The 23,469-nt window shown below is 44.9% G+C and overlaps 1 protein-coding gene across 1 annotated transcript in view; it reads right to left on the bottom strand.

Moving 5' to 3' along the window:
* Nucleotides 1-22,990, bottom strand: part of CPXM2 (carboxypeptidase X, M14 family member 2) — a 219,719-nt gene extending 196,729 nt beyond the window's left edge. The window contains exons 1-4 of the mRNA XM_055246335.2: nucleotides 22,920-22,990; nucleotides 21,950-22,050; nucleotides 13,901-14,193; nucleotides 11,395-12,888 (exon numbers count right to left, since the gene is read on the bottom strand). Coding sequence (XP_055102310.2) covers nucleotides 11,395-11,464 — 70 coding nt within the window. The 5' untranslated portion in view covers nucleotides 11,465-12,888; nucleotides 13,901-14,193; nucleotides 21,950-22,050; nucleotides 22,920-22,990. The remainder of the gene's footprint in view (nucleotides 1-11,394; nucleotides 12,889-13,900; nucleotides 14,194-21,949; nucleotides 22,051-22,919) is intronic.
* Nucleotides 22,991-23,469: the final 479 nt, after the last annotated feature.

The following is a 23,469-nucleotide window of genomic DNA, read 5'->3' as shown; positions in this document are numbered from 1 at the left end:
ATACTTAATGGCCCCACCCCACCATCAACATCCCTCAGTCCCAGAACCACAGTCATCGACACATCCTAGCCGTAAAGCTCCCTGAGCTCGAAGCAGCAGGACCACAACCCCTCCCCTGCTGCCTGCACCCAGCTCACCCTGGAAGGCCTCAGTCCTGCCATCAGGGCAGGGGGGAGGCAAGGTCTGCAGCCTGATGCTTCTTCTTCCCTGAAAGCTGCTGCCTACCTTCACCTCCATGCCTCTTCTTTACCTACCCATGGGTGATGAGCCCTTGTTGTGATGTACACAGGACATCTGTGTCATTATGATGATGTACATGGGACATCTGTGTCCTTGTCATTTGCACAGGACATCTGTGTCATTGTGGTGATGGGCACAGGACTCTGTGTCCTTGTGATGATGTGCACGGGACATCTGTGCCCTTGTCCCAGATCCACCCCAGACTCCACCTGGCAAGGGAGCGTCCAAGCCTTGGGAATCACTCATCACTCTACCCAACAACTTTGCCCATCTCTGATCTACACTCTGTGTGTGGGCTTTGGCTCCGGCTCTCAGTGAGCAGGCTCATTTCCCTCATTTCCAAGTTCTTGGGGGACGCCTCAACACCCACCTAACAAGCATCCATAGATGGCAACAGCCTTTCTCTTTCGACTTCCAGCATTTTAAACCAACGCTGAGTTGTTGGAGTGGGTGGAGAACAGCACTTGCCTTTCTGGGACCATGGATTAGCTCAAGATTCCCACACTGGTGGGGTCCTCAAAGTCACAGAACAAGCCTGGTGCTTCTTCCTGGAGCATCTGTGTCTCCATGGTGAGGGTACTCATTGCCTAGTGCTGCCATCAAAAAGTGCCACAAACCGGTAGCTTAAAACAATGGAAATGGGCCGGGCACAGTGGCTCACGCCTGTAATCCCAGCACTTTGGGAGGCCTAGGCGGGCAGATCACGAAGTCAGGAGATCGAGACCATCCTGGCTAACACGGTGAAACCCCATCTCTACTAAAAATACAAAAAATTAGCAGGGCGTGCTGGTGGGTGCCTATAGTCCCAGCTACTCGGGAGGCTGAGGCAGGAGAATGGCAAGAACCTGGGAGGCGGAGCTTGCAGTGAGCCGAGATCGCGCCACTGCACTCCAGCCTGGGCGACAGAGCAAGACTCCATCTCAAGACAAAAAGATAAATAAATTAAAAAAAAAAATAAAACGGAAATATATTGTCTCATAGATCTGGGGCCTAGGAGTCTAAGATTAAGGTGTGGCTAGGGCCGTGTTCCCTTTGAAGGCCGTAGGGAAGCATCCTTCTTTGCCTCTTCCTAGCCTCTGCTGGTTGCCAGCTTCCCTGGTGTTTCTCAGCTTACAGCTGCAGCACGTCAATCTCTGCCTCTGTTGTCAAGTGGTCTCCGCCTCCTGTGTGTGCCTCTGCATCTTCTCTTATTATAAGGACACCATCATATTGGATTAAAAGCCCCCCACCACCACTCCTGTGTGACTTTATCTAAATTTAACTAATTACATCTGTGGTAACCTTATTTCATAAAAGGTCACATTCAGAGGTCCTGGAGGTTAGAATCGCAACATACATTTTTGGAGGACACAATCTGACCCATAACAGTGAATAATGTTAAAACATTGTTTTTATGTTTAACCAGTGTGGATATTCACATGAGGCAGAATGTAAGACCCTCCCATCTGCAGCGGATGGCTGCCCTGTGGACCCCAGAGGACTTTCCCTCTCCTCTGCCTTTGGGGGTGCTCTGAAGAAGAGCTCAAAAGCTAGAGTATGAGGCCAGAAGAACTGGTTCTCTCATTCACCTTGAGCAGGCCACCTACCTTCTCTGAACCGCGTCTGAGATGCGGATGAAGCAGTGGAAACAGGTAAACCCAGAATCTATAGGCACAATGGCTTGCACATGCAAATGTGTTAGATCCTTATGGGCATGCCAGGAGAAATTGTGAAAGAGTTTAAAATAGGTTAAAAAGATTGCTGGGTGTCTTGTCTATGCACCCCTCCAGGGTTATCTGAATCTCTAGGGGCCTGCGGCTTTCATTGTCTTTGAGGAATTGGACAATTTTGTAAGTTGCAGAAAACTTAGAGTAAAGCAAATGGCCCTTGTCCACAGAAGTGCAGATGGATTTTGTCTGGTAGAATGCAATTGCTATTGCTCTGTGGGTTTTGACCAGCTTTGGATCTATAGTCATGCACGGTACAAAAGCATTTCAGTCAAGTATGTGTCAGAGGCATCTGAACCGCAGTGACTCCATCTTGAACAGGGGCTGGGTAAACTGAGGGTAAAACGACCTTCTGGGCTGCATTCCCAGGAGGTTAGGCATTCTTAACCTACAAAGTCACAGGATGAGATAGGAGGTCAGCACAAGATACAGGTCACAAAGACCCCGCTAATGAAACAGGCTGCGGTAAAGAAGCCAGTGAAAATCAAGATAGCAACAGAAATGACCTCTGGTCATCCTCACTGCTCATTATATGCTAATTATAATGCATTAGCATGCTAAAAGACACTCCCATCAGCACCACGACAGTTTACAAATGCCATTGTCACATCTGGAAGTTACCCTAGATTACCTAAAAGTGGGAGGAACCCTCAGTTCCAGAAAATCCCCATCGCTTTCCAAGAAAACTTGTGAATAATCCACCCCTTGTTTAACATATGATCAAGAAATAATTGTAAAAATAGCCAGCCAGCAGCCCTCAGGGGGGCTCTCACTATGGAGTAGCCGTCTTTTTGTTTCCTTACTTCTCTATAAAGTTGCTTTCACTTTATTCTATGGACTAGTCCCAAATTTTCTTGTGTGAGATCCAAGAACCCTCTCTTGGGGTCTGGATGGGAACCCCTTTCCGGTAACGGACCACATATATGATGGTGGTCCCATAAGATTATAATACCATATTTTTACCTTACCCTTTCTATATTGAGATATGTTTAGATACACAAATAATATCGTGTTACAATTGCCTGCATTGTTCAGTACAGTCACGTGTTGTACAGCTGTGTAACCTAGGAGCAATAGACGCTACCATATGGCCATACCAGTAGACTATACTATCCAGGTTTTAGTAAGCGAACTCTGATGTTCACACTATGACAAAATTGCCTAACAATGCATTTCTCAAAACGTATCCCATAGTTAAGCAATGCATGACTGTATTTCTAAATTCATTTCAGCATTCCTGATTGCCTATATATGTGAGTTCTTTGAATGTTCCTTCGAACTGGTTGTAGCATACCATTGCTTTCCTCACTAAATGATAAGTTAAGCAAACTTGATGTGTTCATTGCATATTTTATGACAATCATGACTGTCCCTTTTAAAAATTATCCTTTTAACAAGGACAACAGGGCAAAGCATTTGGATGTACAAGTTCGTGGGAAGTTGCAAAAATGTATGGACACAAACATCAACAGCAACAGCAACAATAAAATCAGAACTCAATGCCTCAGGGGAGCCTCTGGTGCCTCAAACAAAACCCAGAAGGGATTTGCCAGCCGTGCAGGGTTTGGGTGAGCAGTACGAGGCAGATCCGCCAGGGACCAGCAGGCTGCAGAGAGGCCAAAAGTCCCCTTGGTCCCTGCAGGGAGCTGGATTTCAGCCCCTGAAGTGCAGAGCAATGAGGTTAGGTCTGAAAAATAACAAACGAGGTCCTAAAAGCGTCACTGCTACCCGCAGAGCTGAGCCAGGTGTGTGCCAACTGGCTGGAGCCTGTTGCTGAGATGTTGCTGACAGTCTGGTAGGCAGAAGCCCAGGGCCCAGGCCACGGTGGGGCTGTCTGGTGCCATGAAGCCACCTGCAAAGACAAACACAGCCCGTCTTGGGTCTAGAGGGACACCACTGTCCTGGTCCTCTTCCCAGATGGAGCAGACAGAACCCCTGCTGCCCCATGGAATAGAAGGGGGATCTGTGTAGTGGGTAGCTCTGAGAAGGTATTTGTATCTCCAGAGCTGAGGCTAAACAGGTCCTTTGTGGCATCCTAATTAAAGAGACCATCGTCATCATGATCACCTGCTTCTGCTTCCAGCCAGGGTCATCCTGCAAAGCTCCACAGCTTGGGATAGGATGTGCTGGTCCTACAAGTTAAAATGTCCATGATGTTTGCAGAGGCCCTGGGCTGGGGTGTGAGGCTGAGCTGGATTTGAGTCCCAACTCTCCCTTTTGCCTGCTGTGTGACCTCACAAGGGGTGTTTAACTCACCTGATGAGTTGTGGGGTTACCTGAGAATATAGGAAATGTGGAAAAAGCATCTGATATAGAGCAGAGTCATCCTAAATATCAGTACCCCCATTCCTTCTTGTAGAGCAGGAAACAGGGCTTCTGCAGGCTCTACAAAGCGCCAGATAAGATTTGGCCAATCCCTACAAGTCAAAAGTTCTACTTCCGGCTCAACATAAATTTACTTCTTCTCCGTGGGTCTTTGAAACAAGGGGGTCTGAACCTGGTATGAAATTCTAGCACTCAGTCTTGCCATTTTCAGAACCTGGGAAAACTGACTTGCTTTTCTAAGAAATGCCTGCAAAGTTCCAGCAGAACGCTGGTCCCACTCTCTTTCCCTCTTGACTCTCCCTAGACAGATGCGTTACCGTTGAGATGAGAATCTCTGGACGGTGCAAAGCAAATCTGAGGGTGGCTCCTCAGAGTTCTGTGTGGAATTTTCTATAACCTCCACTGCCCTCTGGACAACAGACAGAATCCCAACTACATTGCCAGCATTCTGCTTCCAAAGAGGAGAAGCAACAGCACCTCTTCGCTTCATAAAGATGGCTGGCTGTTCTCAGGCATCCTAAAGCCGGAGTATGGGCTCCACAGGGCGGGTGCTGGGCCTCAGCTTTCCAGAGAAGTCAGCCTCAGGTCAACGTGGGCCGCTTGGCCTGTTATTCCAAATGATGGAATTCTCTGGCCTTGAAAGCTCATCTCCTCCTTTCCACCAAATGATTAAAATGCTAAGTGAAAAACATTGCTGAGATTCAAAGGGAGCCGGGGCACAGTGTGTCCTTAAATAACTCCTCAGGCCACAAGTCTAATCACTCTTTGTCCTGAACTTCTGGTAGCAGCATCAACTTCTCGAAGGGCCCAGGAGTGCAGTTTTTTTTTCCCCTACAAAGACTATACTTTTTCTGGAGATCATTTCCCTCTTTGACAACTATTCCAAGAATGCAAAAAGAAAGAATATTTTCTTCCTAAACATTATGCTTCCAGACTTTGAGCTGTGACGATGCTCACGAAGAGTTAGTAATTTGCTGCTGCCGTGGAAATCACAAGCACAAAGGACCCCCAGAGGGTCCCGCTCAAGGGCTGTTTCAGGTGCATTTTAAATCATGCCAGCAATTGTAACCCACGCACCAGCAGGGTCTCCCCGCCTCCAAGGACCTGGCTAAGCTCTGCATTGATCCTTCTTCTGTGGTCTCTACAAGCCCACGTTACATTCATGTCCTCAAGGCTACCTCTGACCTTCAATTTAGAGTTTATTCTCCCACCTACCTTCTCACACACACGCTTTCTGCTGCCCAGTTAGCCAAGTCAGACCTGGACTATGCAGTTTCTGCACACACACACACACACACACCACTCGTGCATGCCATTTGTGTATTTATAGCTTTTTATGGAGTAACTGGAGACAGGGAGGAAGTGTCAGGGCATACCACTGCCTGTTCACAAAAGCCTTACTTTCTTTGGGTACAGAGACTACATTTCCCAGCTTCCCTTGCAATTAGGTTTGGCCACGTGACTTGCATTCTAGCTAATGGAAGGGGGCAGAAGTGAAGTGCCATGGTCTGTTCATATAATGGAATACACTTCAACAATAAATAGAAGCAAACTACTGTGTCTCTCTCAGAGTGAACCTTAAAAACATGACACTAAGTGAAAGAAACTAGACACACGAGACCACAGATTGTATGACTCGCTTTCAGTGAAATGTCCAGAAGAGGAAAATCCACAGAGACAGAAGGTAAAGTAGCAGTTCCCTGGGGATAGGAACAGAGATGACAGGAAATGGGCATGAGGGATCTTACTGGGGATGAAAGTGCTCTAAAACTGTTTTATGGTGATGGTTACAGCACTTGGTAAAGTTACTGAAATCAGTGAATTGATATCTGAAATGTATAAACTTCATGATATGTAAAATGTACCTCAATAAAGTTGTTTTTTAAAAAGGAGTGAGAGAGCTATTCCCAGCCCCAATCTGGAAAAACCTTTCGCATGTTCTCCAAGCCCTTTCTTTCATGTTAACCAGACCATGATGAAGACCGGGAGGAGGGACCCTGGGTCCCAAGTGACTACATGGAGGTGAGCCAACCCCAGGCCTGTCCTGCAAGCACAAGGTGCACGGCCTCGTGTTGAGCCAGTACTCATTTGAATTTTGTTGTTAAAGCAGCTAGCTTCCACCTCCCAGGTGGCTCCCCGGCAACCACACATATTTCAGTGTGAATGGCATTGTGGTTCTTTGGCCACATCAGCCTTGGAATTGTGTTTCTTGGCTACTAGCTTTTTCATCTTCCCCACCTCTCACTGGGTCCTCTCTTCCTCTCCACTGTTTCTCCCTGTGCCACATCCCTGCCTCTTGAATTGTGCCCAGGGATTCCAGATCCTTCTCTCTTATGCAAAGCATAGCTGTCAATAGATGACCAAGTATAAGGGCTTGTTTTCAGAGTAGTCTTGGGAGAGAGGGAAGAGGAGAGGTATTTGCCTTTGTGAGTGGTTGAGGGTGGGGGCTGAGCTTAGAACTGGGAGACTAAGCTTAGGTGGGAAGCTTACGGGACCAGGCTCTATCAGATTCTGCTGCGGTGCTTGGGCAGTGCTGAGACCACTTAGCCCCCTGCAACAACTGGGGAAGGGAGAAGGGCAGGCAGACGTGGACCTGGGCACGCCAGGGACACAGACCTTTCGCCATCTCCAGCACTCAGGTTTTTGTGCTTCTCCAGAACTGAACTGGCACGTGGGTGGTCGGAGTCAAGAACATCTCTTTGAGTCATAACAGAGAAAAGGTATTGAGTATTAGCACGGGAGAGTTAATGAAACAAAGAAATGCCTTAAAGTATTCATATTATCAGTGACAAGCAACATAATTTAGCAGGCATCATTGAAACTGTCGGGGAGAAAACGCCTGGAAAGTTTCTGTGGCATAAGTATCGACAATGGCAGCTGATTTTACAAGTCCCGTTGCTACTCACCGAAGGTGTTTACAGTGGATTGGACATTTTCTTCATTCCTTGCACTGTCACTCTCAAGCTCCTACAGAAGCCACTGTGGGCCCCACACAGCATGCGTCCCTCCATTCTCCCCAGCACTGCTTGAAAGCAGCCCTGACAAGCCTCACCTGCATTCGCGAGGCTTCCTCCCAACTGCTTTCCTGCCTCCGCCTTTTCTTCCTCTAACACACGCTCCACAGCCACTGTGATCTTTTAAACTCACATTTATAGCCATGTCAATCTTCTGCTTAAAACCCTCTGAAGGCTGCCCATTCCCCTCGAGATAAAGCTCATCTCCCTTAGTGGGGCAGGGTCACCCTGCTCAGTTATTTGAGTTGTGCACTGCACAAGTGTAGGGGTGCTCTGAGACACATCTGTACTCCATGCCCATGAAAGTAACACAGAGAGAGACCTTCGGGGCCTTCAGGTCCCCAAATCTCTCTGGCCTCATGTGTCACCGTCTTTGACAGACGCTTTCTATCCAGCCACTTAGAATTCCCAGTCCATGCGGCTCGGTCCCTTCTGCTTGGAACTCCTCCCCACTCCCTTCTTCCTCCAGGTGTTTCCCATTCACCCTTCACAGCTCAGTTCAGCATCACCTCCTCCAGGAGGCTGCCCCGTCCCCTCGCCAATTCTCTCTGCTCCTCCCACACCCACCAGGTGGCTGTGGTTTCTCTAATACCCACATCAAAGCACAGATCACTCTGTGTTCTGCCTATGCCATGAGTTCCCGGAGGATGACCACATCTCGGGAGATGGGAGGTGAGGTTTGGACTGTCCCTCATTGAGGGGGTGGGCCCAGAAGCAGAGGCACAGATGGCTAACCCTCAGCCAGAGAAAGGCCATGAGGGAAATGCTGCAGGAAGCCAGAGGCCAGGATCAGGGCTCTGAGGCTGATAAATCTACAAACCAGGGTCACCATGGGAAAACTGAAGCAAAGATGGCAGGTAATTGCTGAAAATATTCACTGACCCCTTCCCCAACCCATCTCCATCCCTTCCCCCCACTACACTGCTCATCTCCAGCCAGGCCTTTTCTGGGCCACAGCCACCATCTCCTGCTCACCCCAGGGCCAGCAAGACACGTGCTAACCCAGCCTGGCACAAATGCCCTGGGAAGGGCCTGGGTGGCAAAGGGTTAAGATGGGCAGGCTCAATGAAAATGGCACCACTGGCCTGTGGGAATGGTGCAGGCCTAGGGTTCGATCCAGCTCATCATTATAATATACGATGTTAATGGGGCCCAAAGAACTAAGGTGAAGGGTGCCCTTTAATCCCCTTGAAGTTAGATGCAGATCCCCAGCTCCGCTGGAGACACAATATTCTCTCCTAGACCGTCGGGAGCTTGACCCATGGGCACTGGCAATGAACCTCTCAGAATCCTTGTTTACCTACAAGAGATAATAAAACCGCATAATCACGGAGATGAATATGCATAGTCCCAGAGATCAACCAAGAGTGATTGAATCTTCCATTCTGCTGGAATGATTAAAGTTCTCCAGATGGGTCTTTGCTATAAGAGGTCAGATAATTGGATTCTCTCTAAAGGGAGAGCTCTTTCCTTCTGTATCCACAAAACAAATACCTATTTGAGAGTTCAGGCCCGGGAGGCCCTGTGGGGTGGGCAATGACAACTTCGGAGCACACAGGGGTGTGGGTCGGGGGATGGACACAGGAAGAACAGGCCAGCGCAGTGGCACGACCTCACATCAAGGAAGCCAGCCTCTTGTTTGGTTTTGTTTTTAAATAAAACTGCTATGTTAAAAGCTTTTTGTTCTATACTAAGTTTCTAAATCTTGGGCTTCTTTTTTCTTTAAATGAGAAACAGATCATCATGAAGGCATTTTGTTATGTATATTAAATGCAGACATATCCAGAGAAAACAAATAAAAGGCAGACATAACACAGGCTTATGTGTCTGTGCTCAGATGCTTGTGCATTCGCTCACAGTTACTTAAACCAATTCAGTTTCTATCGTCTTGTATTACGCAGAAAGGGGAGTACTTTTGAAGCCCTTTCTCAATTAATGGGAAATGGCTCTGTCCGACCTTTTCTCCGACATGGTTTTACAGCAGGCTCCTTTCCTCCCTGCCCCACTCCTTCTGTAGGAGTTGACTGCTCCTTCCCTCTTGGTATTTAATTACTCACCAATTGGAGGAAAAAAAGATTTGATATTTAAGTATGTCACAAAAACACCAGGCAAATATACTGCTGCAAGGGGTGTGGAGTTAGAAATACCCAGGTCTAAGAGTCTCTGCCACTTACTACTGGGCAGGTGACTTCATCTTCTAGCCTCAATTTTGTCATCTATAAAATGGAGGAAACAGCTGGGCACAGTGGCTCACGCCTGTAATCCCAGCACTTTGGGAGACCAAGGCGAGCAGATCACCTGAGGTCTGAATTTCAAGACCAGCCTGGCCAACATGGTGAAACCCCATCTCTACTAAAAATATAAAAAAATTAGCCAGGCATGGTGGCGGGCGCCTGTAGTCCCAGCTACTTGGGAGGCTGAGGCAGGAGAATGGCGTGAACCCGGGAGGCGGAGCTTGCAGTGAGCCGAGATCAAGCCACTGCATTTAAGCCTGGGCGACAAGGCAAGACTCTGTCTCAAAAAAAAAAAAAAAATTAGTCGGGTGAGCCTGTAATCCCAGCTACTCGGGAGGCTGAGGCAGGAGAATCACTTGAACCCAGGAGGCGGAGGTTGCAGTGACCCTAGATGGTGCTACTGCACTCCAGCCTGGGTGACAGGGCAAGACTCCGTCTCAAAATGAAATAAAATGGAGGAAAGAATGTGAGAATTAAGTGAAATAAGGCCTGCACAGGAATTTGAAGAGTGTCTGAATAAGCCTACATTATGATGTTTTATGAATTCTGTCTACTAAATGATCATGTATCCCAGAGGACTCAGTTCCTCAGGCTGGAAGGGATCTTGGGATAGTCTATTTACAGAAGAAACTGATCTTGGGAGGGGCAGGATGGCTCACTAGAGCCAGACAGCAGGGAGGTGGCAGCTAATTCTTACTGAGCACCTACATTTGGCATTCTGCCTCCACCTAGGTCCCCCACACAGCCTGTGTCCCCAGAGACACAAGCCTACTCACAAGGGCTGCTCAGTGCACAAATGAATGGATGAATGGATGGTGGCCCTCCAGTCTCTCCCTCCCTGCATGCCCACCCCCAATTTCTCCCCACTCAAGCCTCAGCTTGAGGGGTTGAGTTTGGAGAAAAGGAGGGCAGCTGTCAGGGCTGCGGCTTGGGGACAGTCTGAGCCCCAAACCCACACCTGGCCCTGGACAAGGAGAGGACCCACTGAAGTGGAAACTGGGGGGAAGAAAGGGAAGGAGGTCCAACGATCTCCCCACAGAGGAGCTTTGGGTGATCACCTCCTCTGGTTGCCCCCCAGGATTCTGTGTGAGCCATCTGGGCTCTGAGAGGAGCCCAGACACCCCTTCCTCCAGTGCAGGCCTAAGTAGGGGCACCAAGACTCCTCTGCTGCATGGGCTAAGACCCCCGACAGCCAAAGCCAACCCCACAAACCAAGTCAAGGCTCCAAGCAAAGGGTCCCATCTGCCATCAAGCCTTTCTCCAAGGGCTGGGAGCCCACAGAGCCCCCCTCAGCAGGAAGCAGGGAGGCCCCGCCCAGCCTTCCCAGCTGGTTCTTTGCCCTGGGGAAGATGGATTAGGAGAGATGCTTTCAAAGGCACGGAATTTTTTTATTTTCTTCTCTCTCTCTCTTTTTAATGAAAAAAAAAACAGGAGAAAACTCAAAAAGAAATATTTTAAGAATAATGACCTTTTGTTGTTATTGTTTAAAAAAAAAATCATGCTCATTAGAAACAAATTCAATGTTAAATACCAGAGACTAGCAAGGGTGTGTCAGTGGGGAGAAGGACAAAGAGGTTAGTTAATGGGTACAAACACACAGTAAGACAGAAAGAATAAGGTTCAATAGCAGAGTAGGGTGACTAGTTAGCAACAATGTAGGGTGTATTTCAAAATAGCTGCAAGAAAGGTCTTGAAATATCCCCAGAATACAGAAATAAATACTTGAGGTGATGGATACCCCAAATACTCTGACTTGGTCACACCACATTCCATGCACCTAGCAAAATATTACATGTATTAAGCCGTTCTCACATTGCTATAAGGAAATACCTGAGACAGGGTAATTTTTAAGGAAAAGAGGTTTAATTGGCTCACAGTTCTGCAGGCTGTACAGGAAGCATGGCAGCATCTGCTTCTGGGGAGGCCTCAGGGAGTTTCTACTCATGGCAGAAGGTGAATGAGAGCCAGCATCTTATGTGACAGGAGCAGGACCAAAAGCAAGGGGGAAGTGCCACACACTTTAAAACAACCAGATCTCATGAGAACTCACTCACTATGATGAGGGCAGTACCCAGGGGAAATCCACCCCAATAATCAAATCACTTCCACCAGGACCCACCTCCAACATTGGGGATTACAATAGATTTGGGCGAGGACACAGATCCAAACCATATCATTATATGTACCCCACAAATATGTATGAATATTATGTATCAATTAAAAAACAAATTCAAGCAATATAAAAAGAACCAAATGACCCCTTCAAAGTCAAGGGGAGAAAAGGGTAGACAAAGAGTGATTATTCAAGGTTATTGGATTTTGATCTGACTGCAAGTTTCAAGTTTTACTTCCTGCTCTGAAAGATGAGGGAAATGCCAGCCTTCCCTCACCTCCTTTTCCGATTTGGTTGTGACATCATGATTTACACCGGCCATGTTTATAAGAGTTACTCTCTGTTTTATAACACAATTTCACTAGTTGCTGAGGTCTTAATTCAGAAATAGAATGGATTCTGTGTTCACAGTCATTCCTTTTCAGCACAGTTCCTTGTTCCTAAGATCTACAGTTTGATTCCTCAGTGTTCTGTCAAAAACGGCTTTTAGGAACTGTCCGCCCTGAGTGCCCACACATGTAAAGCCATCTGTGTGTGGTCTTTATATGTGCCAGGGTCTGCTGATCCACATTTCCTTTCCCCCAGACTGTAGATTGTGGCCACCATCCTCGGGTGCTGAATGCTATGGGGGAATTTGTGCTTTGTTTGGTTTCCTTTGGCTTTTTGGTTGACAGGATTCTGCCTTTGTCACTGTGTTCAGAAGCTAACCATAGTTATGCTTCAGCATGGGTCACTCTGTCTGTGTTTCTCTTTCTGGGATACAACGTGCTCAGTTGAATTGGAAGTCCATGTCCTCCTTCTGAAAAGTCGGCTTCCCATAGTTCCTTGAATGCCTCTTCAGTTTCATCCATTCTGTTCTCTTCTTGGAAAAACCAGTTGCCCTTTGCCTGCCATTTACATCTTTACGATCAATCTTGCATGTTAGTTTGTGCTGGTTTGTTTTGCATAATTTTGTCAAACTTGTTCTTTCAGGGTTGTGTGGCTTTGAAAGTGGTTCCCGTCACTGTAATGTTTTACCTTTTTCTTCCATGTGTTTCCTCAACTTGCCTTTCATCTCTCTGTTGTCACAGAATCTCTGCTTGAAACTTACAGAGTTCATCTGAGCTCAGTTTGTTGGTCCATTGTGTCTGCAGTTTCTTTTGGGGTATGAGGAACTCATTTGATCTTTCCTTTTCCTTCTTTGAGCCCTCCCTCTTGGAAGTGTGTTATTCATCTCACTCTTTCTTACATCCCTTTCCTGCTTTGCTTTTTTCTTGCTGTTGTTAAAGAAAATGTGTTCAATAATACTTGTTAAAGCACGGTAAGGAAGACTTTACTCAGGGCCATTGACATAGTTATAGGGACCACTGCAATGGGGTCTTAGAGTTGGGGAGAGAGATTGCATAGAATTTATGCAATTATATGGGAATTTATAGCCATGAAGAGTGTGGGGGTCAGTGGATAGAAAATTACTAAGAGGAAGGCCAGGCACGGTGGCTTATACCTGTAATCCTAGCACTTTGAGAGGCCGAGGCAGGCGGATTGCCCTGAGCTCAGGAGTTCAAGATCAGCCTGGGCAACATGGCAAAACCCAGTCTCTACTAAAAATATAAAAAAATTAACTGGGCACCGGCTGGGCACAGTGGCTCATGCCTGTAATCCTAGCACTTTGGGAGGCCAAGGTAGGCAGATCACAAAGTCAGGAGTTCAAGACCAGCCTGGCCAACATGGTCTAGAGACTATTTTTAGTCTCTACTAAAAATACAAAAAATTAGCCGGGCGTGGTGGCGAGCACCTGTAATCCCAGCTACTCGGCAGGCTGAAGCAGGAGAATTGCTTGAACCCAAGAGGCAGAAGTTGCAGTGAGCTGAGATTGCACCGTTGCACTCCAGACTTGGCGACAGAGCAAGACTCTGTCTTGAGAAAAAAAAAAATTAGCTGGGTATGGCAACACACACCTGTGGTCCCAGCCACTTGGGAGGCTGAGGCACAAGAATCGCTTGAACTCGGGAGGCAGAAGTTGCAGTGAGCCAAGATCATGCCACTGCACTCCAGCCTGGGTGACAGAGGGAGACTCTGTCTCAAAAAATAATAATAAAATAAAAATAAAAATAATTACTGAGAGGAAACATAAGAGTTAAGGGAGATTCTGGCTGAACTGACCTAACAGAATTCTTGCTGGACAGACCAGGGTAATCAGACATCACCTGGGGGACGATGGCAACTGAGCAACCTGATCAGATATTGAGGATGGGGGTGGGGGGGTGGGTTCTTGCTAAACTGACTTACCAATGTTCTTTGCTAAAACTGGATTTCACACAGAAGTGCACAGATGGGCCGAGGGCAAGATTTAGAAGCCTGACTAAAGTTTGGTCAAGCAAAGAATCTTTTGTTAGTCCCCACCTCCCCTGTTCAAGGGAAGAAAGAGGCATTCTTCTTTCTTTTGAACAAAATAAACTCATTTTCTTGTTCAGTTGCCTATTGTTCAGAAGGACCGCTGAATCAGCTGCAGGGAGTTGGTAGCAGAGGAGATCTCCTGGATGGTGTGGGCCATCAGGCCTTTAATGAGGATAGTTTTGTTTCTATAAAAATAAAAGAAAAATAAATGTTAATAGTAAGAACAAACCATAAACTCGCTTTCTGAGTCCATAGGGCAACCAGTAAAGATTTCTAGATGCTGGCCCTGAAGTATCTTCAGCTGTAGCAAGGCACCGGGAGGGCAGTAGCAATCTAACGGATTTTCCAGGTTTGCAGTTTGGATGTCATGAAGGTTGTCCATACATAAGCTGTTGTGGTTGGTGGTTCCTCCGAAGTTTGATAGAAAGTTGCTCAGCTTTAGCTTACAGGGCATTAGGAAAACAGCAGTGATCCCAAGCCAGAAAGATGAGAGAAAATTGGAAACATTAGTTTGGAAAGTCATAGCCAGATATTGAGCGAAACTGGGAGAACTCAGGATCCAGTCCAAACTACATGTGGATAATAAAACCTCAAAGTAAATGAACAGGGCTAGAATCAAATATTAGGTACACTATAGTTTTCTTCTGAAACAATTTTCCTCCCTATAGTCACCCCCATTTTTACCAAAGATAATCGAAGAAAGACTAATTCATTTGCAAAATAATAAGTTTAAGTCTACTATTTACAGAAATGCAACAAGAATAGTAACTGACCACTTAGGCTCTTGTTCAGTTTGCTTTGCTAGAACTTTTGGTAAGGAATCTCAGATTAGACTTCTGAAAGCCTCTTTAGGATATGAAGCCAAACCAATGACCTACCATCAGGCTTCATCTGTTACGTTTAGATTTGAGTGAATTCCTCTCTTCTCGAGGTCCCTGAATATCCTGAGGTTTCTGTGCCTGCCAAGAAGGGATATTCCTTATTCATCTGTAAGACTGGAACCCTCAAGCCAGTTTTATTAAGATGGGGGTGGCTTATTGGCTCCATAAAGTCAACCTTAGTTCCTTAAAGCTGTCTGGTCATATCTGAAAATATGACATTCCAGGCCAGGCGCGGTGGCTCACGCTTGTAATCCCAGCACTTTGGGAGGCCAAGGTGGGCGGATCACGAGGTCAGGAGATCGAGACCACGGTGAAACCCCGTCTCTACTAAAAATACAAAAAAAAAAAAATTAGCTGGGCATGGTGGTGGGCACCTGTAGTCCCAGCTACTCAGGAGGCTGAGGCAGGAGAATGGCGTGAGCCCAGGAGGTGGAACTTGCAGTGAGCCAAGATTGTGCCACTGCACTCCAGCCTGGGCGACAGAGTGAGACTCCGTCTCAAAAAAAAAAAAAAAAAGAAAACAAAAGAAAATATGGCATTCCAGTCAAAGCCTTGTAATATATCCAGTGCCTCCAATTGTGTCCTGTTATAAGGAGGACAGATTCTTATTTAATTTACACAAATAACTATATTGCCATAAACATAAGAATACTTACAAATAGTTTCTGAATTCTGGATGGATCAAGGAGGGAGAAACACCATTTTTGTTCACAAAAGTATGCTTTATCAAATTGTTGCAATCTATAGATAGCTTTTTTTAAAAGTTTGCTTAAATCTGGACAACAAAACAATTAAAGCAAGCAATGTTTTAAATAAAAAGTCATTAAGAAGTATCCTCATCAGTTTATCAAGTCCCGTGTAATTACTTTGTGTTCTGCTTGATATTGAAATGGTTGTTTCATGAACGCATCAGTTTCTTCATCAGAGTTCTGGAAATTCTTACTCAGACCAATGGTATGATCTTACAGTTTTGAGAAACCTGTGTTCTAGAGTACTTGTCAAAGTCTTTTCCATGAAACTCCTTGAAAAAGAAATTTTGGACTGTAGCTGATTGCAAATAATTTCAGAGAAGAATAAAAACAATAACTGTGAGGCCGGGCGTGGTGGCTCATGCCTGTAATCCCAGCACTTTGGGAGGCCGAGGCGGGCGGATGACCTGAGATTGGGAGTTCAAGACCAGCCTGACCAACATGGAAAAACCCCGTCTCTACTAAAAATTCAAAATTAGCCAGGCATGATGGTGCATGTCTGTAATCCCAGCTACTTGGGAGGCTGAAGCAGGAGAATCACTTGAACATGGAAGGGAGAGGTTGTGGTAAGCCGAGATTGTGCCATTGCACTCCAGCCTGGGCAACAAGAGCAAAACTCCACCTCAAAAAAAAACAAAACGAAAACAACAACAACAAAAAAAAAAACAACTGTGGATGACAAAGACTTAGAATGGCCATGGTTAAAAATAACATGAGAGTTCATTATTATTATTATTATAATGATGCAACTCACAAAGAAATTTGGTTCTTTCAGTGGAATACAACAATTTAACATAGCCAAAATTATGACTGATAGAATATTAGATTTCTAGACATCTCACACAATTTTTAAAACATTCATATTGATAACATACCCACAGGCCAGGCACAGTGGCTCATGCCTATAATCCCAGCCCTTTTGGAGGCTGAGGCAGGAGGATCACTTGAGGCCAAGAGCTCAAGACCAGCCTGGGCAACATAGTGAGACTCTGTCTCTACAAAAATAAAAAAAAAAAATAGCCAGTCATGGTGGTGCACACCTGCAGTCCTAGCTACTCAGAAGGCTGATGCGGGAGGATCCCTTGAGCCCAGGCATTTGAGGTTACAGTGAGCAATGATCACATCACTGCACTCCAGCCCAGGTGACAACAGAGCAAGACTGTGTCTCTTAAAAAAAATCATAAATATTACTTAAAGAAAGTTTCAAATCACTTATCTGACAATGCTTCCCATATAACTTAACATCAAATAAGTCTAGTTAGTTTCGCGTCTCTCTTTTACAAAAACAGAGACACATCTTTTGAGCTTTTCCAGGAGCCCAATTTAAAAAATCCCAATGTTAATTCAAGGCCAAAAAGACTTAATTTAGAATTTGATAATGGGAAATTTTTTCAATGTCAAAAAGTTTAAAATGCCTCATCAAAATAGGATCACAGGTCACTTTGAAGTAAGAGTCACTCATTTAAACAGAGCAATAATTAAAAGACTTCAAGAGGTAAATACAGAAGTTTACATAGTTATCAATAAAACCTTAACTCTTTTAATATTGAGAAAATGCACTTAAGTAATCAAATACTTAATAAAAGACAATAATGAAACACAAGAAAGTATCTTAATAAAACATAAAATATTTGTTTACTTAAAAGATAAGGAAAAACCCTTCATATTCTCAAACCAATACTCTGAGAAAATTCTGTCATTTTAACAGAGAAGAACAAAATCTACTTCTGTATCAATGTAGTGCTAAAACTTATTTTAATAAACCTTATAAATGAATCTATTCAATCTTAGTTAACTTTGACCATACAAGATAAAATTTTCACAATGCTTTTATAACCTTTTTTTTTACTTCTATTACTGATATGCGTTAAGCAATTAAGCAATTCATTTTTACTGTGCATTCTACTCTAAGGTTGGATTTATAGTTTTATGTCCTTAAACATCTAAGAGACAACACAGACCTCTCTGACCAGAGAACCCAGGCAAAAATATATTTCTATATTATATTCAGTACTGACAATTCTGAAGACAGTCCTATCTTTATTTTATCAGTAATTTTTAAACTAGCTTTTGTTTAACAAGGATTATTCCAGAGCACATGAACTTGAAAAAAAATTGAGTCAGTTTCTAATTTTCTGAGAATTCTATGAAAACTTAATTTGAGCATTCATTTATCCCTAAGCCAATTTTAGCATATTGGTTGGGTAATGCCATTGGAGGTAGAAAAAGATCACATATACATAACATATAAACATAGATCATACATGTACACATCCAGAAACATACAAAGAGATGCAACTAGATCTTATGGCTTTTCATTTTTAAAAAATGTTAGTAATGAGGTAGTAAAACAGAGTAATACAAACTCACTGGTTTATCTTCACTTTATATTTTTATCCAGATTGTGTTTCTGATGAAAATAAGACAAGTTGAATTTACCTACTCAACAAGGGCTAAGGCTTTTTACCAATATTCGTGGAGAAGATTTTAAGATTTTTTCATTTGCCCAATTTCCACATAGTCCTTTCTTTTTCTCTTTTCAGCCTCAGGTGCTTGCTTTTGAGGGGCCCTGTGTCCCTTATGAGCCCCTGGAGGGTAGAGAGGCTAAAATTCAATTGAGTCAGGGGCAGGAGTGGGAAGGGAAAGGATCTGGGAAGGTAGCCAGGGTTGGCAGAGCACCTAGTCAGCAGGGGTTCAAGGAAAGGGGCTTCTGGTGACAGAATCATTCCAGTGGGAGAAGCAGGATCTAGTAGAGAGAACAGAAAGAATAAACAGAATGGGGAGGCCTCACAGAGAGTCAGGAAGAAAGACTCCCAGCCCAGGCAGCCAGGGAATAATTCCAACTCAGAACAAGGAGCCAGGAAAAAGACCTCCCAGCTAAGGAAGTACCCTTCAAAAGAAGCCTGGGACTCTAACCTAGCTTCACAGAGTATACTCATACCTTAAGAATCAAAATCGGTCTTTACCAACTTGCCCATTTCACCACGTTAGGACACACAGAGTGTACCTTCCAAGGACATTCATCCAGAGCAATTGCTCAGGAGTCTGACTCATCAATTGATCCTCTACTGCATTGAATAATTTCACTTTAACAATTATGGGGCCATGTCTGGTCTCTGTCTTTCATTCTCTTCAAATGTCGAATGGGCTTTGACTGTGGTTTATAGTCAAGAGGGATACACTAAAAGATTATCATTCATGCAGGGATTTAAGACCATTTCCTAAAGAGAACTTGAAGCAGTTGACAACTTGGTGGGGGTCTTTCTTTTGAGTTGATAACTCTCTTCATGGGGCAACCTCCATACTCCTGCCTAGGAGAGTCACACATTTGAAGACAGAGCAGAAAAGGGGCTGACATCTCATTTTAGGAAAACCTGCACCTAACCCTGTATTTCAGTGTGCCTCTCCTCTCTCGCCTGCTCCCTGAGACCAAGGTCCCTCTCCTCAGTCTCTCTGGAAAGCAGACCTCCAGTCTTCTGCAGGATAGCAGAAGAGTCAGGTGCCCATTCCTCAAAGGGAAGCAGGGAATCTTGAGGTCTATTTCCTCCACAGACTTTGTATTCCAAATTCCACAGTCCTCCTGCTTTCACCCCCACTGGTCCCCACACTAGGGATCCTGCTGACTTTCTCTTATCAGTTAATCATTTACTCTCATAGCTATGGTCTGAATGTATGTGTTCCTGCAAATTCATATGTTGGAACCTAATACCCAATGTGATAGTACTAAGAGTTGGGGCCTTTAGGAGGTGATTAGGTCACAAAGGCCCCACTCTCCTGAATAGAATTAGTGCCCTCATGAAAGAGATCTGAGTACCCCATGAAAGAGATCTGAGCAAGCCTGCTTGCCCATTTCACCATGGTAGGACACATAGAGTGTGCCATCTATGTGGAACAGGCCCTCCTGTTCAGCCACTGAATCTGCTGGTGACTTTATCTTGGACTTCCCAGCCTCCAGAACTATGAACAATAAATTTGTATTGTTTACAAATTACTCAGTCTAATGTATGTTGTTATGGCAGCTGAACAGACTAAAACACTCATTCATCCACTGTCCAGTTCCCAAAACATCCTGTTGTTATTCCACTCACTTTCTATTTGCCCTTAAGAGTTTGTGCTCCCTTTAATTCCTTTACTGACTTTTTGGTGGGATTTAGGGTGGGAGTAGAAGTAAATTCATGTGTTCAGTCTGCCATATTTAACTGGATGTCACTTCTTTCTGGTTTTAAAGGTGTACACTTTAATCAGAGTCTACCACACCAGTCCTACCCTCACTGAACTTCAAAATCCTGCTGCATTCAAGGCCCAAATGAAATATCAACCCTATCTGAACAAGCCCCTCTGAACAACCCTCAATACCCTCTAATGTATAATTTTACAATATCAGGACCCCATCCACACAGACAGGACCCTTAGAGGGCCTGGGCAAGTGTACAAATGGACACCCACATACCATATGTCTAAATATTCAAAAGTTATAAATCAAGCAAACAAGCTGTTAAATACATTCCCTCCTCCTACAATGATAATTATACTTTCATAACAACCTGGAAACTTAAGTTCAAATTTAGAATTATCGGACTGCTTGGAGTTCTGCACTGAAACAGGCAGTGCAGCAACAGTTGGCCCCTAGCCTGTCCCTTTTTTTCATACTGGCCCACCCTGGACCAGTTGTGAACACCTATATTCACCCTCTAGGCCCTTATATGAAAGCTCTTCTCCCTATCCCCACAAATATCCCCCCTTGGCCCAACTTTGGGCCTAGAAGTACTCATCCAATTGTGTGGCCCACCTGAGGAAGAGGAACCCAGGAAGAAAGCCAGCATAGGCCCTGGAAGTGCCTTGGAGTTTGTAATGGTTAATTTTAATGTATCAGTTTGGCTGGCCACAGGCTGCCCAGATATTTGGTTAAACATTATTCTGGGTGGGTCTATCAGGGTGTTTCTGGATGAGATAAACATTTGAATCAGTAGACTAAGTAGATTGCCCTCCCAGTGTGAGTGGGCTGCATTCAATCCATTGAAGGCCTGAACAGAACAAGCAGCCAAGTAAGGGAGAATTCTCTCTCCTCTGTCTGACTGCCTTCTAGCTGGGAAATTGGTCTTCTCCCACCTATGGATTTCGACTTGGACTTGTATGGAATGTACACCATTGGATCTCCTCGTTTTCAGACCTTTAGACTCAAACTGGAACTATACCATTGGATCTCCTGGGTCTCCAATTTGCCAACTGCAGATCTTAGGATATCTCAACCTCTATAACTACGTGAGCCACTTCCTTATAATAAAGTGCTTATAATAAATGCTTCTTGTATAATATATATACATTTAAATATGTGGGTGTGTAACCTATTGGTTCTGTTTCTCTGGAAAACTCAGACTAATACAGGGCCATTTGGATGGGGCTTTCCAGTGTTCCAGGAACTGGAGCATTGTCTAGAAGGAAGAGGTATAGGAGACCAGAAAAAGCTACTCCGAAGTATGCCTCTTTGACTTAAGACTTATTTTGAGCTTATTATTTTGAGAAGCTACAGACACGAAAGATGCTCTGAAAACAAAGTGGCAGCTACCTTTTTGTATATAGATATAAATTTATATCTATAAAAGGTGAAATCTCCCTCTGTAAGAGCGTCTTCCTCTCTATACCAGGACTCAAATCACTAAAGAATCTTATCAATGGAGAAGGTGCTGACTCAGATCTGCAAATACAAACATTACTCTTTGTTTACTGTGCTTTTTCTTCCCATAACCAGCCTTCCCCATGCCCTTGTTTCTTAGTGTCCATAGACAATAGTTTTTAAGCCTGAATTCCAAGCTACCTCTTTGAGATTTGTTCAATTTTCTGAGTACCTCCCATCTACGCATGAGGGTATACTTGTTATTAAACTTCTGTTTTTCTCTTATTAATCTGTCTTTTGTTACAGGGGTCTGTCCCAACTAAAAACTATGAAAAGTAGAGAGAAATTATTTTCCTCCCCTACACAGGCATGAGCTCCGAGTTGGCATGTCAACTTGGCTTTTGGACTCTAACCCTAGGAAAAGGGCATAACCAGAGAAAGGTCAGATGGGGTGTGACACAGAAGTCTCAGAGGGGACCAGCTCTTGTTGTCTAGGAGACTTTCTGATCTCACTCACGTCTGGAACAAAGGAGAGAAGAGTCAGCCCCATCCCAAGCCTAGCTCAAAGAAACAAACATTCACAAAAATTTTGTAGCTTCCAATCTTATAGCATCATTGAAATCCCTCCCGATTTGTACCCACCTCCCATCAACATAATAACCCACCTCTTCCAGGGAACAGAGCCAAGGAGGTTTACCTCTTAAAGGCTTTGTCTTCTGTTACGATCTGCCATGGTCTACAGCATAACCAGTTAAGTCTTGATCTCTTTCTGTCCAGCTTCTTCTGTCTTCCTGATGGCTAGTGTCCATATGTCAAAATATATTGATATATATTTTAGATAGGGAGACAATCAGCCGTTAAAACAGTAGTTCCCAGTCTTTAGGGTTTCAGAAACCAATACTTTTAATTTTAAGTTAATTCACGGGCCATGATTCCATTAAAGAAAGCCAGTTGAATGCAAAAATATAGGAACAGCATAATCTCTGTGTAAAGGATACTCCTCTAAATTAAATAAGCTTGGCTTTATAAAAAAACTCACTATATTTTCTTTATTTTTCACATTTAGTCTTAGACCAGGGAAACCTTGATTCTTTTCTCATTTTTTCCACAAAGACCAATATTTGGAAATTACTTCTTTAAAGCTCATAACGGGAAAAATTTTAAAGCCATTATGTTAACACAGAAGCACGCCAGTGTCCAGATTCCTGGGGTGGGCAGGGAGTACAGAGAGAAGAAGAGGCCTGCCCTCCAGCAGGGCTCACTCCAGTTCTATCCTTTTTCCATGGCTCAGGCTGGACTTTGACATTGACAGACGCAGCTCCTAAATCTTCCTTTGTTTTCAAGTTCATTTCTCCCAGGTCGTCTAGACTGTAAGCTCCTCTACAGTGACAAGTGTTTTGCTTCACTTTTGTTTTTTTCTTCTCATCTCCAAAGCCAGGACTGGGATGAGCTTATCTCTCACCGTTCCCCAACAAAAGCCTCCTCTCCAGCTGCTGCCTCTGCTGCCCTCACCGGTGCTGTGCCCATCAGCCTCCCCGTACTTGCTCATGCCCTCTCCCCCAGAAATGCCCTCTGCCTTCCCAGATGCTGTGGAGCCCAGCCCAGTGCCCCTCTCCAGGAAGCCCACCAGAACCTCCCTGTCTTCTGAATGCCTGTGACCCCCTTACCCCCACTAGGTTCTCAGCAACCTGTAACCTCCAGGCGTTCTCAAATCTATCACAGGTGTGTCCACTGGACTGGAGCGCCACCTGCATCACACACTGTCATGGATGTGTCAGGGGTTGGCATCTTACCATCCTCTGCCCCAGGAGCAGTATGGGGGATTTTTGCTAAAAGCCAGTACACTGAAGCTTCAGCCTAGATTGTAGCCCAGCGTTCTGCTCACAGTTGGGGGAACCAGACGGGGGCTGCCCGGCTGTCCTGCCTTACCCTGCGGGGAGAGCGCTTGGTTATTTCCATCCAAGCCCCTCCCTGGTGCGTTTGTTCTGCAAACTCTCTGGTCACACTCCAAGCCACTGCCTTTGCTGCACTGTCTGTAAACATGACAGTCTCGGGGCTATATTAAGATTTTATGAGTCTGTAAAACAGATTAAGAGATTCAGTGTGAAATTCTTCTCCTTTTTAAAAGCTTTTCTTTCCTTCAGATCCCATCAGCCACACCAACCCCGGCCCCACTGGCTTCCCATCCTGCCTGGGGACTGGTGCTCTGAGATTTCA

This window comes from Symphalangus syndactylus, chromosome 2 (genome assembly GCF_028878055.3).
Source record: "Symphalangus syndactylus isolate Jambi chromosome 2, NHGRI_mSymSyn1-v2.1_pri, whole genome shotgun sequence".
NCBI classification, from domain to species: domain Eukaryota; kingdom Metazoa; phylum Chordata; class Mammalia; order Primates; family Hylobatidae; genus Symphalangus; species Symphalangus syndactylus.
The sequence above is the reverse complement of the archived record's forward strand: the minus strand, read 5'-3'. Positions and strand labels throughout refer to the sequence as shown.